Source organism: Lissotriton vulgaris, chromosome 10 (genome assembly GCF_964263255.1).
Source record: "Lissotriton vulgaris chromosome 10, aLisVul1.2, whole genome shotgun sequence".
Classification (NCBI taxonomy): Eukaryota; Metazoa; Chordata; class Amphibia; order Caudata; family Salamandridae; genus Lissotriton; species Lissotriton vulgaris.
In genome coordinates this window covers 441,393,104-441,411,290 of record NC_141698.1, presented here as the reverse complement: position 1 = coordinate 441,411,290, position 18,187 = coordinate 441,393,104, and the positions used below count along the sequence as shown (strand labels likewise).

General features: G+C 45.9%; 1 protein-coding gene across 2 annotated transcripts in view; it reads right to left on the bottom strand.

The window, feature by feature from the left end:
* TBC1D24 (TBC1 domain family member 24) overlaps positions 1 to 18,187 on the bottom strand; it is a 548,615-nt gene that overhangs the window by 37,474 nt on the left and 492,954 nt on the right. For both annotated transcript variants that reach the window (XM_086941292.1, XM_086941293.1), the window contains one exon: positions 8,903 to 9,125. In XM_086941292.1, the coding sequence (XP_086797418.1) occupies positions 8,903 to 9,125 (223 nt within the window). The remainder of the gene's footprint in view (positions 1 to 8,902; positions 9,126 to 18,187) is intronic.

Sequence of the window (18,187 nt, the reverse complement as noted above, 5' to 3'; positions counted from 1 at the left end):
CGCCCGCTCTAAGCGGAATTGGAAATGCAGTGGCGCCAAACAGAAGGCTCTTTCGACGACAAAGTTGTCATCACTTCTCTTATGAAAGTGGCGGCCAGCTGGTGGATGCTCAGAGACAATATCTCTCAGGGTCTCACCTTCACAGTCACTGCAACTCTGTTACTTACCACAGACGCCTTTCTAGAATGCTGGGGCGGTCTTGCAAGACCTTCAAGTGAGTGGCCGCTGGCGGCCCGAGCAACGCCTTCTCCACATCAAACTACTGGAGCTCAAAGCGGTTCGTCTAGCGTTACTGGCTTTCCTTCAGAAAATCCGAAAAGCCCCTGTCCTGGTCCGTACTGACAACACGATGGCCATGCATTATGTGAACAAGCATGGTGGAACAAGGTCTTGTCTGCTGTCCAAGGAAGCCCAGGAGATTTGGGAGTGGACGATCCATCACCAAATTTCGCTTTCGACTGAACATCTTCCGGGTGCCCTCAACGCGATAGCGGATACGCTGAGTCATCTCAAATCTGTGAGTCACGAGTGGGAATTAGATGAGTGTACTCTGGAGAGAGTTTTCAATCTTTGGGCACACCATCCTTAGACCTGTTTGCCACTCCAGAGAACAGGAAATGCCGGTTCTACGCAAGTAGGAAACACCATCAGGGATCATTGGGGAATTCACTTTCGATGGCCTGGTCAGGTGCCTTTGTTTATGCCTTTCCTCCAATTCCGCTAATTCCAAAACTGCTCAGTAAACTCAAAGCAGAACCCTGCAGAATGATTCTAGTGGCACCGGTGTGGCCTCGCCAGTTTTGGTTTACAGAGCTTCTCCTGCTCTCCCAGAATCATCCAATTCACCTGCGTCCGATTCCCTCTCTATTGACGATGTCCCAGGGCCAAGTGGTACATTCGGACCCCAGCTCGGTTCAGTTGACAGGGTGGCTCCTGAGCACAGAGCATTTCAGAGCTTGAATATCCCTCAAGAATGTAGAGAGACCAAGTACGAATAAGACCCATCATTCGAAATGGAAATGTTTCTGCCTGTGGTGCCGCCAAGAGAACATTCATCCTTTCTCTTCTGCTCCTCATCAAATCTTGCCATACATTTTGACTCTGGCCAAATCAGAGCTATCCCATTCTTCTATCAAAGTGCACCTGGCAGCGATCTCTAGATTCAGGCGAACATCTTCTGGCCCTTCCCGTTGGTCTGTAAGAATCGTGAAACAATTTTTTAAAGGATTTTTTAGGGTTTTTCATCCAGTTAGACTTTCACCACCAATGCGGCAGCTCAACTTAGTCCTTGCTCAACTCATGACACCTCCTTTTGAGCCAATTCATAGGGCGGACCTTAAATTTCTCTCATGGAAGGTGGCCCTCCTTCTCGCTTTAATATCAGCCAGGAGGGTTGGAGAACTTCAGGCTCTCATTATTAAGGATCCTTTCTTACAGATTAAAAAAGACACTCATCCTGGGGGCAAATCCAAACTCTATCCCAAAGGTCCCTTCGGATTTTCATTTAAATGAACCGGCCATTCTGAAAGATGTTTAAAATGTTATCTCCAACGCACCAAGGACTTCAGGAGAACTACTCAGCTCTTTGTCGCTTTCAGTGCACCTCACAAAGGTTTTCCCCTTTCAAAGCAAGGAGTTGCAAGATGGATTGCCAGCGCGATCCACTACTGTCACAAAGCGGCTGGTAAGTCCCTAGAAGGGCTGGTCCGGGCGCACTCGACAATATCAGTTTCATCTTCTGCTGCTCTTTTCGCTGGAGTGCAGATCAAAGACATTTGCAGGGCAGCTACATGGAGCAGTGCCCATACTTTCACGAGACATTACTGCTTGGATTCTTCCATGCGGAGTGATGCTGCAGTGGGACAGGCAGTCCTGAGGTATCTCTTCCAGTGAGCGGTGTGATTTCCTTTCTAACCCTCCTTCCTGTTATTGGTTCGCAAATTTTGTATCTGATGATGTTTACTGACTTATGTTTTGGTAACTTGTATTTCTTATGATGGTATAGACACAAGGTTATTCTATGGTTTATTACACAAAATGTGCGTTTTTTTCTACCTGCTAGCTATTCCGATACAAGCTATGGGAATCTATTAAAGTTCCAATACTGGAGTAGGAAAACAAGTTACTTACCTGTAACTTTGGTTCTCCAGTATTGGTAACTTTCAAAGATTCCCATGCGACCACCCTCCTCCCCTGGGAAAGCTCAGCCTTCTGCATATTCTATTATACTGTTCCACAACGGCTACAAAAATCTGAGGCTCTCTCAGGAAGGTTCTATGGGGTGAGGCTAATCTGATAGGTTGTTATTTTGGTCTCTTTTACAAAAAGAGGTGGACATGCTACAAAACGAGATGAGGCCTAGGCCTTTCTTTTTCTTTTGTCCCTACTGCTATGGTATTTTTTATTTACCGAGACTCCCATTCCGGCAACGGGGAATGATACAAGCTATGGGAATCTATGAAAGTTACCAATACTGGAGAACCAAAGTTACAGGTAAGTAACTTGTTTTCATATGTACTGCAACATAATAACTGATGCCTACAATGCCGCCGATGTCCCGCGGAGCAGAATGGAGCTATCTGAGGTCGCGTGCAAGGTGTGTTGCTCAGCCAAAGTTTCTGTATCCAGTCGGACGCTTGGGAAATTCAAAGGTAAGGAATCTGCAGCTAGAAGTCTATCAAATACACTACTATACAACCCACATCAAGTGCACTCAGCCTTTACTTTTTTTTAACTTGGAGTGCTACCTGCACTCCATACTTTACTGGATTATAAATAGGGCTCCCGGGTTTATGGTTTACATTTTTCTTTTTTTTTTTTTAGCATTTCCGTCTGTATTTATCCATATTCATTTTGTGTTTTGGGACAAACGAAGTTGTACGACTGTACATTTCCATATTTATATAATTGATAGACTCGCACTCATACTTTGAAGTCTGTCTGTTTTAGCTAGTTAAGATGTCAAATATTATATAAAAAAATCTACTGGTAAATATTAGCATTATACCACAAACGTATATTGACACATGGCATTATTTAATGAAATTGCATCCTGTTTTTTAAATTTCCCATGCTGTCCATCTGCTTAGCTGTTAGCCTATAATTCATGAAAGACAGTACAGAGTCACTTAAAAAAAAATCTAATTTTCTGTATTTATCCACTTTTATAAATAAATGCATACAGAAAACACATTTTTTCTGTCAGTATTTATCTGTAAAAACACCAGCACAGTGATTTTAACATCCACAACAAACAGACGGAACAACCCAAAGCACGCCGGTTCCCTGCATGAGCTAAGGAAAAGGGCCATAGAAGTACAAGGACCCACAGAATAAACGGGCCAATATAAAAATTTGAATTACAGACTTAGAGCCGCCGTGCATGAAGGGAATCCGGTTATAAGGCAAACTTAATCAGTTGACCTTAGATGAAAACCAGTTTAGTGTAATTTGGAACTGGCCCTGAACCGATACAGCCAAGCGTATAGCAAAGCTTTCATCTAATAAAAGACACATAAAAGGTGAAATTAGTTCTGGTTTGCCCAAATTGATATTTGAACCTGTGTAACAGTGGCCAAATAGGGTTATTATCTTAAAGAATAATGCATCAGATGTTTTAATCACAGAGTACAATTCCATGTAGTCTTGAAAAATAAGGTCCAACTATACTATACCTTCGAAACGCGTCAACGCCTGTTCACCATAAACTCACCGCTCTCAATCTACCCTAAATGCTGATGAAGTTTGAGATATTAGGGTGATTGTGTATAGCATTTTGGTATTGTTTATGGTACTTAATGACAAAATCTAATGTCTTTTATTATCTCTTGTGTTGTGTTTTTAATGAATTCTTTGTGAAATTGTCGATTTTATTACTTTTTGCTCTTTGAGGGAAAAGGAACTTTCTACTTTTCTCTATATATGTTAAATGTTTTTTATTTTGTATTACATTTTGAATAAAGTCAGCATATCAATGAATCAGTTTTAAGTTTCGGTGCCAATACATGGACTGTTGGTGTTGTAAGGTGTTACTTACCTTCAGTAATGATGTATCTGGTAGAGACGATTCTAGCCGCAGATTCCTTCACGTAGTATTATCCCCAGGCGTGAGACTGGATCCGGAAATTCTTTTGCACATAAGTCCCACCCCGGCACGCCTACGTCACTTTTCTTCGGAGAACATTTCCGCGCCGCAACGCGGAGCCAGCAGGCAAAACTGGGAGAGTATAGGAACAGTATGCGAAAGAGCATAAAAAGTGGAAAAAGGAATGGTGAGGAACAACACCATAAAGAGCAGTGGCAGGAACTGCAGTACCCAAAGGCAGGGAAAACGTAATAAAGAATAGAGCCCAGCCCTGAGCAGCAACCCTGCCAGGACGGAGATAGCTCCCCTTTGAGACAAAGAAAATTTGTAAAAATATCATGATAACACGTAGCAGGACTAAAACCCCAACCAAAAACAACAAAGGGGAACCAGTCCGGGACAAACCAGGCACGGCCAAACTCCAAGACAGCCCCATCACAGAGTGTGACAACCGTCATAAGGAACAAAGGGCAGAGGCACAGCCAAAAGACCCCAACCTAGAGGATAGCTGAGGGCCCAGACCCCTAGCAATAAAGAGGGGGGGAGGAGGGGGCAGGGTGGAAGGTAGGGCCCAACCTGGAGCAACCAGAGCATAAGGGCACTGAAGTGCCTATAACCTATCTTCCAATATGCCAAAAGGGGAGCAAAGGGAACAAATAAACAAGACGAACATCCTGTCAGAAAGAGGGAAAGAATGTACTCATAGAAGACACAGCCGCCCACAGGGAGGCGAGTGCAGAAGACCAAGTCATCGCAGAACGGGGAAGAAGGGCGGGGCGTGAAGGAATCTGGGGCTAGAATCGTCTCCACAGATATATCGTTACCGAAGGTAAGTAACTCATACATCTGATAGAGACTACTAGCCGCAGATTCCTTCACGTAGTAATTGATACCCTAGCCATACCCAAGGGGAAGTAGGGTCTGCGAGAGGACCCCACCAGCCTGGTCATAACAGAGGGTCCCACAGGGGCGGAGTCCTAAAGACAGGATGAGGAGCCCCGTCCCTCAGGCAAAGGCAACCCCCGCAAGCAGAAGACTACCAACCCCGAAAGGGATGCGGGAAAGGAGAAGAGAAGAGGCAGCCCATCCTCGCTCAGCAGAGGAAACAAGGCAAGGCGAAAAGGAAGCCAAAGCACCCCACGCTCAGACAGGACAACAAAACGTCCACCCAAGTCCAAAGGAAGAGGAGCACCGAACGAGAAGAGCAACCTAGAGATTCCAAGGAGAAGAGGCAAAGCAAAGGCAAGCCTCCCTCCACCGGAAACACACCCAGCAAAGAGGGCAGCCGAGCTGAACACAGCCAGAGGGCAAAATCCAGACAGAACGGCGCCGTCCGCAATAAGCAGGCGGAAGCCGAAAAAGGGTAACTCAAGGTCACCCTGGAAGAACTTCCCAGCGCACCGCAGGGACAGACTGCACCCGAAAAGGAACAAGAACTCAGGGACCATCTTATCCCACAGGGAGGGGAGGTAGAACGGAGTGCAAGGCCTACTGGAAGAAGCGGACAAGGTAAGGATGACTGTCCCACCAAAGTGCCAAGAAGACACAATGGTGCAGAAAAACAGTAGGTCAGCACCAGCAAGTGCAACCAGACGCTGGGAGCACAGCGGAAGAATGCTCTCAGGCCAGCCAGACGTCAGCCGATGACCGAGAGCCAGAAGTCGAGAAGGGTCCGGACACACTCCACCCACAGTCCAAAAGGAAGTGGAACCAGGCAGAACCAAGACACCCGGCCGCAGATAGCAGACTAGACCAGGCAAACAGTGCAGTGACCCAGAAGAGGGACACCCTGGGCGCAACTCAAGCCCTCCCAAGCCATCAGCAAGAGGAGTGCATCTGCAACATATCTTAACGCCACGGAGAACAGAGGCCCAAAGGCAATCACAACTCCCCAGCGCAGAACAGAGCTATATAATAGCTACCACTGCCCCACAGTGGGTATGTTAAGTCCCAAAACATGGGAACTTCCCGGGAACAAACGTCCGCAGTAGAGGACAACAGAAAATACCTGCGGAAAAACCAGCATAAGGCTTGTCAAGCAGCCAGAGAGAAAAAAACAGCAGGCCTAGTCTCAGGGCCAGCATGGTGTAGAAAACCCAAAGCAAAAACAAACAGTCAAGAAGGGCCGGCCAGCAGACAACAGAACCACAGTCCCAACAAGGAGGACTCGAGTGGCCATGAAGCACACAGAACACACAACTGGGGCGTTCCGCCCCAACGAAAGAACACCTCCAAGAACAGATAAAGTCACATGTCACTGAGGGGGAGAAGGAGGAGGAGGAGGACGAAGCCCCGCCAAGAACCTCTGAATGGCTGAGTCTGCAGGGACGTGGAACAAAAGAGCGCCATGGAAGGTTATCCACCAGCTGTTCCCGAACATTCTCCGGGAACACACTGTCTCGAAGCCAGGCATGACGACGAAGGAGAACCGAAAAGCCATGGATCGACCCAGCACCTCCGAGATGTTCAGAGCAGAGCAAAGAATAAACGCCGCCAGCTCCCAACCATCCAACACATGGTGCCTCAGATCAACACAGGCACCCTCCTGAGAAGCGGCAGACATAAGGGACTCCGCTGAGTCCCACAAGCAAGAAGTGGCTCCAGCCGGACACACAGCGTGTTAAAGGCCCGCAGAGCCGCACTGGTTGAGGTGAACATATTGTGCCCCCAGGAGTCCAGCCAGCAAGCCTCCCGAGATGGGGAGACAACAGCGACGGCAGAGAGGGAAAGGCATTCTGCAAGAGGGGGCCTCTGGTAGAGGGGTGGAGGGAAAGACACGCCGGATCACGCGGCGCCAGATAGTGGCGGTGTAGAAGGTGTTGGGGCACTGGGTCCCCCATGGCGGGACAGCCCCAAGTGAGAAGAATGGAGTGAACCCTCGAAGGGAAGCAGCAGCTCCCTACCACCAGAGCCCTGATGGAGATCCTCCAGAAGATGATCCGTGTGGAAATGGGTAGCTGGATCACCCATGCGCAAAATTCCCACAAGCACAAGCCAAGGCCGCACCCACCTCCGTAGGGCCCAGCGGACGGGAAAGCTATTCCTCGGTAGGCGACGGCTGCAAGCTAAGACGGGCATCTCACAAGCCAACCAGAGGGAGGAAGGGCTAGGTCCGGAAAGAAGGAAGAGGGACCGCGAGTGGGGGACCTGCGGCTCCTCTGGCGAAGACCGCGGCCGCGGAGACGGCATGGAGCCGCCTTTTGATGACGCTGGGGAAAAAAGCCACGAGGCATCGACCGGTCTCCGGGGAGGATGACACCAACAAGCGTCGAACCTCTGGAGAATAGGCGTCCGAGGACGAGTCAACGACCTGACGCCGTCCTGGCACCCCAGAGGCCCCAATCTAAGGCAGGACTTCGTCGTCCGACGCCAGGGAAGATGCCAGAACGACCTCTGACACAGCACTCGTCTCAGGAGACCGGGACTGGGCCGGAGCAGCGCCGGCCTGACCTCCGACGAGGCAGCCGCATGCATGGAGGAACGAGAGGGACTCGGGGAGGGGCAAGGATTCCCCCGCCAGCCTCGGCCTGTGGCGGGACCAGAGGGGCCCTTCGTAAGCCCTGTGACGCCGCCAGGGCCAGGAGCCGCCGGCGCCGAAGCGGCGTCACCTAGGCCTTAGACAAGATCACCGCCTGTCCAGAGGACCGAGAGGGGCTTGGGGGTGCGACCCGAGCCCCGGCGACTTCCCGCGACACCACAGGGACTCCCACATGAGTTTGGGGCGGAGCAGAGGCGCCTTGATCCGAAGGAGAGATCCCCGAAGTGCCGCACCCTAACGGCACCACATGCTCCGAACCTGGATCCGAGCCAGTCGGCGCTAGGGCCAGAGCCGCCGGCGACGTCACTGAGGCCTACAAAGCCGCCGCATATGTCTCCATATGGGCTCGAGTCGCCCCCACACGGGAATCAGCAGATAAGGGGACGACACGTGGGGCCGCACCACCCACGGAGAGCCCGTGCCCCCAACAGCACGGGAACCGACTCTTAGGGACAAACTGTGACACTTACCGACAGGTGAGCGACGCTCCGGTGACCTCGGAGAGGGACGATGTTGACGAGGGAAGTAGTGGGTTCGAGAACCCTCTGCAGGGGCCAGGCGGGGTGATGATGCCAACCTGGACATGCGGGCCAAATAAAATTTCAACCGGCGCTCCTGCCGGGACTTCGGTTTCATCTGCTTGCACGCCTCACAATCGGTGGAGTTGTGGTGTTCCCCCAAACACCACATGCAGATGGGGTGAGGGTCCGTCGCCGACATCAGGCGTCCACAAGACGAGCACGTATTAAAGCCTCAAGGCATTCGCACACTGTCCACACACATGCAATAGCGTAAAGGGAAAAGGCTTAAACAGGCCCAGAGCACGATCCGGATCTGCGTTGCACGCAGAAAAGGAAAAAACTGACGTAGGCGCGCCGGGGTGGGACTCATGTGACCTTGCTGACGTCATGTACGTGGACAACGCCTGGGCGGAGTTGCGTAATTTAAAAAACGAAACAGAAATTCCTCCAATACATTTTCTATACACAATCTAAAACAGTATATCCTTTTTCTGCCACATCCCAGTTCATCCAGTTCACTGCAATACTTCAGTCTAGCTACATTTAATGAACACATTAAAAGTTAAGCAGTCTGCTTCTGTCTATTGGCATCTCTAGATATAAATCCATGACTACTTAGACACAACCATCAAAGTAATTACAGCATCTTGTATTACCTTTTGAATAAAGAAGAGGCTGACATGCCGAAGGGTTCACTTCTCTTTAATTACCTGGTTAATTTAGATGGGTCATGCTGAGCTACGGACACAGAACACATACCTATAATGATGCAGTCCATGCTGCCGGCCATGAACATGGAAGCTGTTCTGGTGGGCAGGTTAAAGTGTCGTGTAGAAAGGAAGGGAGAGAGACGTTCCGAAGGGTCCTCTTGAGATACTTCAGTACCAGCTGTAGTAATGCTCAAGGCCTCAGGCTCAGCTGTCTTGGCCACATTTGGATTCTTGATCACCACCCATTCATATCGTTCAACTTCAGGTTGCAGCTGCACAAGATGGAAATAATAGTTACCTACAGGCGCTGCAAAAAATTACGGACTGCAATATACGTTTTGAGTGAGAAGGATTCCCTCAGGCAGTAATAGATTAAAAAATACATTTATCTTGTATTACTTGCAATCCTACTTCACGATAGGTAGTCTCTACAAACTCATAAAAGATAGACTATCTCCGCATGTGTGAGAATCCAGAACCCGTTTAGAAAAAAACATGTTTTCCAAAACAAATAAAATCTAAAACATGCCCTGTTAAGCAAAATGCATTCTTCTGTAAACCTGCTAACCGCTAAATTTAAAAAAGTTAATGGGACAGAAACCATCATCGTAAAATACCTTAAGGGAAACAATTATAAAGCAGAAAAGATGTCCTAATATCCATCCATTCATACAGAACAGCGAGCGACAGCATGCCCACTTTAAGAATTCTAGCAAACTGCACTATTCCAGTATGGTCAGCAAGAAGGCAGTTTGTTTTTGAGTGCAGAGAATATAGCAACCTGATGCTCAGGTTTCAAAGCTGGTCCTGAAACTCAGGAAGGCGGTGAGGCTTTTGATAAATTCGGAGACAGCACCCACAGTAATGTCAGCGGTGTTCCTCAGCTAACGTGGATGAGTGTCGCCTCACTGCTCTCAAAGCAGTGGAAAAAGGATAAGAACAATAACAAAGTTATCATATTTTTTGTACGGGGTAGGGTGGGGCAGGCTGGGGTCTCAGGGAGGAGGAGTGTGTCCATGACAGTTTGGCCGGCCATCTTGGGGCAGCCAAATGATCATGCGCACTCCGCATTACTCGACCTGGCTGTGTTGCACAGCTGGACGGGGAACAGTCCAAAGGCTGTCAGGCACTACAGACCAATCACGCCACTGCTGCCATGCTGGTAACAGCAGAATCGTGATTGGCTTAGGGAAACCTGTGTGCTGCCACTAGCCAAGAAGGGAAGAGGATGGAGGGGAAGCTACGGCTGTAATTAAGCAAGTATTTTTGTCATCTTCCCTCGCATCTGTTCCATAGCAGCCACCACTGGAAGAACTATGGCTACAAGTAACTCTTTATTCTTAAACATGGCTTTCTTCTCAATTGTCATAAAAGGCAGACTAGAGTAACAAGCTAACACAACCTTAAAGCGCTATTCAGAAGGAACACTTGCATACTAAGTCCAAACAATATTGCTTGTCCCCCAAATGGTAACACTACCTCAGGTATAGGGGAGGCATTTCTCATCCAAACATCAGGAGCTGCTTTACCTCTAGTAGAGTGGGCCCTACACTTATCCCATATACAAAAGCCCATTAGATTTCCAAAAACAAAAGAAAAAAAGCAAAAGACTATCCATCTAGCTATATATAGCCTGTTTAGAAGCATCTATGCATCAATCAAACGACTATCGTATAATACATGTAAATATAATAATTTACAAAAAGGAGTTTAACTTAACTTATATCTTTGGCTCTAACTAAATAATGCCCTAAGCTCTCTTGACCTCATGGGTCTGTAAAGACTCCTTTGTGTCTGACAAATGGACAGAGGGAAGACTCTTGTACATTAAGTAGTAGGGTTAACATTTAAATCTGAAATGACATTGGGACGAAAGGAGAACGAATTTAAGTGCCTCAACGTCTTGAGCAGCCTCTCAATTTCGACCGCCTTTTTTTGCCGACATGGAATACCGGTGATCATGATGCTGCGCACTCTCTTCTTGAAGAGGCAGAATAGGTGTCATGAGAAGTAGAGTGGCCCTTTCAAGTCTGAGGCGGAAGCAGATGCCACAGAAAAGTCCCAACTCCCTTAGCCCCGAGAAGGATCTCTTGTCTCTCTACCTCATCCTACTCTATGGCACTTTCCAGCAAATGTCAAAGCTCTTTGTGGAATGTGTCTCGGAGAGACAGACCACACACACACACATTATGGCGTCCTTTCCTAGACATTTTCCACCACGGGCGGGACACCTGCCAAAGAGCAAAGGAATGGTGGCTAGAAGGCTGCGAAGGTGAAACACCATCAGGAACAGACAACAAAAAAATTGCATAATTTTCAGAACAAATTATGGAAAGGGTAGAAAATGTCAAACGATAACCATTAAAAGCAACACAAAAAAAGAAGAATTTTGGTGTTTGTAGTTAAAAATTGTCTTGAAAAAGCGAGATGCCAATTACCTCTAGTGTGGGTATGATGGGCTAGTGTAGTCTACTAGAATTCAAAAAATGTCAGGACCATGTTTTTATTGCTATGCATCGACTGCCATTACGACACCATTACCGCTTTGACAAATATCCCATTGGGGTACTTTGGGGTGGTTTCCTAAAAATAAAGTGACTGTTTGGACAAGTTTGAACAACACACTAAGGCCAAGACGCATCAAAAGGGTTTGCCCATTCTGAGTCTATCGGAAAAATGTGTTCATGCATACAGCCCTAAGTGTTTCCTATCAGGGTATGTTTCCTAGATGTGTCACATATTTTGGAAAATACATATTTTGTGATCTCATTTCGTACTGAGCCAATATTCATCTTCAACTAGATCTGTGTAAAATTCTATGTCTCAAGCCAAACAGTAAAAGCTGGATACTGTACATCAACCTCCTGATGCAATGGGAGAGACTATAAAAAATCAAAACAGACCATCAACATAGTCTTGAAGTTAAGGTAAGCTACAATATCCAGCATCTCTTGATATGGGATGCAATGGAAGTTGCAATCAGTGGCATGGAAAGCAAGAATAATAATCTAAACAGAAAGACCGTCTTCTCAGGATTAAGATCCTAATAAATCTACATGGCTTGTATTTTCTTTCTAAAAGCGACACTGTCAAAAAAACAGAGGATGTAGCCTTCCAGCTAGAGCAGTCGACTTCGGAGCTGGGTAACCGGGTTCGAGTCTTGACAACAACGCTCAACATCCTGTGTTTCTGGGCAAATCACTTAATCTCCCTGTGCCTAACAAAAATGGATGTGTCCATCTGTAACGAAACTGGTGCTCATGTAAAGCGCTCCGATACCGGATTTCTCGGGTCTAGTTTGCGCTATATAAAACAAAAAACAAAAAAGTTCCTATAATAAGTGTATAATAAATTCAGAAACAAAAAGACAGGTTTTTCTGTGAAACCAAGAACTCTGAAAAGTTGATGGCAAGTTACATAAAACAAAAAAAAGGTAGATCACTAAAATAAGTGTCAAAGTCAAAGCATGTCAGTGAACTGCACAGTATTGCAACATTTATATAGCGCTTACTGCCCCTATGTGGGGCGTGTTAACTGAAGATAGATTTATCATATGTAGAGCTTGAGAATTCTTTCTAAACCTCTATGAAACAGAACAAACCCCCAAAAAATAACATTCATGTCCAGTCTGAATCTTCCAGTCTTTTCCAGCAAAGAGACCTAACATTCCCATTGCAAAGAAAGATTAGCACAGCTATAAATGCTTTGCCAGCCATGAAAGACCCTCAGACCGGATGGTCTGACTAATATATTCCATTAAATACACAATCAAATTCTAACGCCCCAACTCAAAGTGCTTTTCGACAATTTTATACTCTCTGAATCTGCCTGCAGAAAAGCATGAGGCCTTACCAGCTTTTTTATAAATAAGAGAAATATCCCTTTAACCCAGTAACTTATAACTTAATTTGACCTTGACGTCTGATTGCAGAATCTGAAAAAAAGCCTTGGCTACCAAAGTAATCTAGGTCCCAATAAATATTATATCGCCCCCTCATCCAGCATTCACGAGAGGGAAAACTTAATTAATATACTACCTTTCACTCATATTATGAATAATTTAAATACCTCCATTGACCACTATTGCCTATCATGCAGTAATGCATTTGGTAAATGTTGATGGTCCTCCTAAGAAGCTACTCTAGAACATGCCAATTAAGGTACTTTATTCATTAAGAATTTCATGGTGGGCTTTACCAACAATCTAAAGCAAAAGTAACACATTGGAATATTCTCTGAATACTTCCGATTTAACCAAGAAACTAGACAGAGATATTCTCCATTCCCTCTCCTATTCCCAAAAGCTCTAGAGCCCACCGTCAAGATGCCTTTAAAATAAGATTATATTTCAAGGCATCAGAGTAGGGCGATCCTTATCTATATAAGGCACATGCGCTGACATAATATTTTTTTGTCTAGGTAGTATCTAAAATTTTCGAAGTCATCAAAATAATTTTATGGGTTGGCATAGTGCCTTAATAGAAGCAAACCAGAACTCGTGACCTAAACGTTCCCTCTGCTCCTTTACATGAACATTTGGTTTAAAAGGCAAAAGGATGCACTTAAATATTTGGGGAAAGCCTCAAACTATATGGAGGAAACACCACAAATCCGTGCAGACAATACGATTTAAAAGGACACGGGTGTCAATAGTAAATGGTGACCACAATTGTGGATCTGGTGGGGACAGACAGAAGCATTAAAATTAACATTTATGCCTTTCATAAAATATACTACCTTAATAATTGCACTGACATTACTATTACTCTTCTTTTCTACAATCAACTGTTAAAATGACAAATGTGGACAGAAAAAGGACACTACTCTCATCTAATCTCTACATCCAGACAAGTAACCCACTTATCTAAGACATTCAAAGATCAACCAGATATTCTTCATATAGCCGATAGTATATATATACTACATCACTTAAATGAAGTACACTGATGACGTTCTGGAAAAACAGCATAATTTATATTTTTTATAGTTCTTCAGCTTGGATACTTGGATTAATTCTGTCACTATACCGATAGAGAAACAATTTAATTAAAACCAAACTCTCTCCTTTGCCCAATTTTAAATGAAACATTAACTGTCTAAAAACGAATTTGATATATTTCTTAAAATAAAACACACTTTGTAGGCTGGGTCTTTTCCCATGCATGCCTTAGGAAGGGTAGAATCACTCACCCTACCTCAAAATAAAGGAGAAATGACATTAGCCACAAATAAACCCAACTGGGCTTCATGAACAAAATCGAAGAATCGATGCTTAAGCTAAATATAATTGATCAAATTTGGTGAAAGATATTCAAATCTCCTTTCTAGTGAAAGATTTCTACCAAAACCGCACAGTTACTGTCCAAGTTAACACCTAGAACGGCATGGGCATTGGTTAGAAAGTTCAAACTGGGCAGAGCAGCCTCCAACTCCTATTGGTACTCTCACACTGCTAAAGCCATCATTTCACTGCCACTACAGTGCGAATACAGTCAGAATAACCACAATTTGCAGCTTCTCTATTTGCACATTGCGCTATACTCTAAATTGAACTCCAGCATCTAGAAAAACACAGCCAGAGATTCTCAACATTCTAGGTGGTCATGGGTGAGTTACTCATGTAGCTGCAATGCTAGCATTTTTGGCATGCAACACTAGAACACCATCTCAAAAGAGGCACTGGGATAAGTTTGACCTTTATAAGCAATAGACCAACCCTTCTTGATTTAACAACAATACAGAGTTGGTTGGATAGGTCTATGTTTACCAAGATGGTCCAGCAACCCACCATATTTCCCTTCTCCCTTTTATACCCGGATATTCTGGAGGGCTGGTGGGCAGATTGGGATGTTTGCAGCCCATTTAGCATGTCCAGACAGGTGGAGGAAAAGCAGACAGTCCACTAGACCATCAGGGACAAAGAGAAAAACAGAACGAGGTGCTTGGTACCTCCATCCTGGCACTGCATCCCCCACCCCGGTCACCAGATAGACTTACAACCACCCCAAGGAGGCAGAATGTCAGAGTTAGGATGTTAAACGTTGCCCAAAAGAATCCAAGTATCCACTCGCTTGCCAAGGGGATGCTCTCGAATCCAGAGGGAAGTAATACTTTTGGGGCTTCAGAGGTGGGAGTGCAGCCTGACACCAGTACAAGCCAGTCACCACCCCATTCCTCAAAAAATAAAATCTATCCTTGTTAGTCAGTGGGTTTGCTTGCCAGAAATACTGTTGGGCCTTTAGAGGTAGGAATATGGCGCAGGCTATTCTTACAAAATAAAAAAAACATGTCTCGCTTGGGGGCAGATTGGAGGGAGAAGCTTCAATCTTCCTTCCCAGGGGGGTAGAAAAATGATTTACATTTGGGGGCATTCTCCCCACCCAAAAAATCATCCCTGGTGGCTACTGGGTGGATCACTGCTTTTGGATGGTCCTCCTGAAGCAATCCCCAAGCAGGGATCTACAAGGGGGAGGTACCATTGGAAAGGAGACAATGTCCCCTTTCAATTGCACCATTTTCTTTTTGATTGGTGCTTAGGGGCTGAGATATGCCTCCAAAACACCGTTCAAAGTTAAAGTAGCCAGCGTGTAATAGTGCTGGCATCTTCCACTTTTATTCTCTGTGAGGTCAGCATGTATTGTACCCTGATCGTCACAAAGAGTAAAAATAAATAAATAATCTCGAGTATGAGGGTAGCTCTTTCTTTGCAGCCTGAGAATATTTTAAAAAGAGAAAATCCTTCCAGTGTGAGCAAAATAAGTTGCTCCCCTTGAAGAGTGGTCAAGACTTTCATAACTTCTTAATTGGGGAAGATAGAGTGGAGGACATACATGTTGCCTCCTCCACAGCTAGGCGGATAAAGAAAAGGTCTACAATATGGCTGTCTTAGACTCCCTGAATGGGTTTCTCATAGTGAATACCTACAAGCTAATTCCTAGATTGGAAGTCACATGTCTACAGCCTTTGAGTTTGTGTATATTATTCTACACCCCTTTCTTCTATTAAGCTTTTTCTGTAATGATGCTTTCCATACTAAACTACTGAAAACATTTGAGTGCCCTATAACAGAGCGCTACTTCAATGCTTGTGTGGTACTGAAATTCCAGACCCTGCTGTTCCACCGGTATCGAGGTCCAAACACTCGTATCACAAAATATCGTCGTACCATGACGAATTTGGTATCGACGGGCCGGTAATGATTAGGACATTATCCCTATGCATTTGCGTCATGATTGAGTGATGCTAACACCCTTAAATCATGGTTTCCGTTCCGAACCCTCAGACTCCATTTTGTAAACGGCATCCGTCTTATGACTTGCCCTCATATAGTCAATTGATTAAGGCCGAGTTTGATCTGAAAGGACACGTCCACCGTAGCTGACTTCCCCATGACCTGGCCGAGCTGACTCCACTGCCTCCAGCCAAACCTGTTTGGGCAGCTCCTCGCCCAGTGGCCGAGTAAGATATCATCAAGGCACAACATGCCATAAACCATTCACTACATACAGACCATGTTTTCCATACACATACACCTGTCCATGATTCTTGTTTATGACCAGTTTTACGACGGGAGGGTGCCCGACCTTATTGGTGTTTCATCGATATCTGATGGGAATTCTGGGCCTGGCGGGGTAATCCATCACGATCCGGACATCTAAAATATGTGCTGACCAGCATGATTCGCTCTTTGTATTATTGTAGAAATATGTGTATAGCCATATCATAAACTCAAGAATTCTTGCCCGCAGCTGTTATTTCTGTATATAAGGAGAAGGCTGGGTCTGTAGAACTTACAGCCCGTGCTGTTGTAATTCTAGGACGCTTGTTACTTGGTTGCAGCCAATAAAACTCGATCTCTGACTTCACCTAGAAGACTCTGTGTTTCTGTAGTCCAGAACAGGGAGAACCCAGAGGTCTTCGGGTGTGGTCCCCTGGCACCACCGGGTCTCTAAAAACCCGGCACCTCAGTTGGCGCCCAACGTGGGGCGATATCAAGCGGTGACGGTCCAAGCCAGATGTTCGTGAGGAGCTTCGTGTGAAAATTCCAGAGGACGGCCAGCCACTTCAGCAACCCCTGTATGTCGACGTGGTTCCGAAGGTCTTTGCTGCGAGGTTCCCCGCGTCCCGACGGCTACGAAGGACTGCTGCCCTGACTATCGCCCTGTTTTGGACCCAGTGATCCTTGGTACAGCGAAACGATAGACGAGTCTTCTAGTGACGTCACCGATCTTCAATATTCAGTTAAGTATAAGTGGAGCGTCTCCCAGTCCTTAGTTTGGTTCTTAGTTTTGGTATCCCAGAGATACGGTTTGTATTGGTTCTTGCAAGCACCAAAACCGAGGGATTCGTGTATTCACGAAAATATCATAGTTAGATAATCCCTTGAAGTTTGAAGCTAGACTAGTGAGCGAAGATGCCTGGTCTTAGCAGACTTGGAAACTTGTTTTGTCTTGGTTGTAGTAAGGACTCCCGATTAGAGGATTTGTGTCCGGTTCCGCCGATTGGAACTCCAACATATGAGTTATATATAAAGCACGGAGTAGGTCCTATCACGTATAATGAAGTATGGATGAAAAACACCCGCAAGGATGGTGTTTTAAAATGGCCCCAATATGGTAGTTTGACTCAGAAGTCTTAGACAACCTCGAGGTCAAACTGTTTAAGAAGAAAGCCCGGCCGGCGATGTTTGACTCCTTTCCCTTATGGCGCAAAGAAGCCAAACAGAAAGAAATAAAATTAGCAAAGAAAAACAAAAAAGGTATGTCAATGGTACAAGCTGCCATCGCATACAGGGATAATGAGGAAGAACAAGAAAGTGAACGAATGCTTAGGAGCAAGAAACTAGCAGTAGATAAATGCTACCCGATGTTACCACATGAGGGACAAGGCTCAAAGGGAACATCAGAGAAAGATCCGTTAATGTCCCACTTATTAAGCTCACCACCCCCATATGCGTTAGACGCTACTGCAACCCCAAAGCGCTTTGTTATACCACGCCCCAGTGCACGAAATGCAGCTCTTGCACAAGCACCAGCTCCTCTTCAGCTGGTTCCTACTTCTCCGGCGCAGCCTTCTCAAGGGCCGCCGCCTTTGCTACATACTCCGTCTACTTCTCCTACAACTTTGCCTACCGCTCCACCTGTTTATCCTGATACTACTTCTCCTACTGCTTTGACTTCCTCTGCTGTTGCTTCGACTTCCTCTTTACATCAGCCTGTCTTTTTTGGCGCATCTGCCTCGCCGCAAGCTTCTTACGTTCGACAGAGAGTGGCAAGTACTGTCACTGGTCTATTCTCACCTTTCTTTGGGTCGCCTAAAACGACCCCTAAAATAG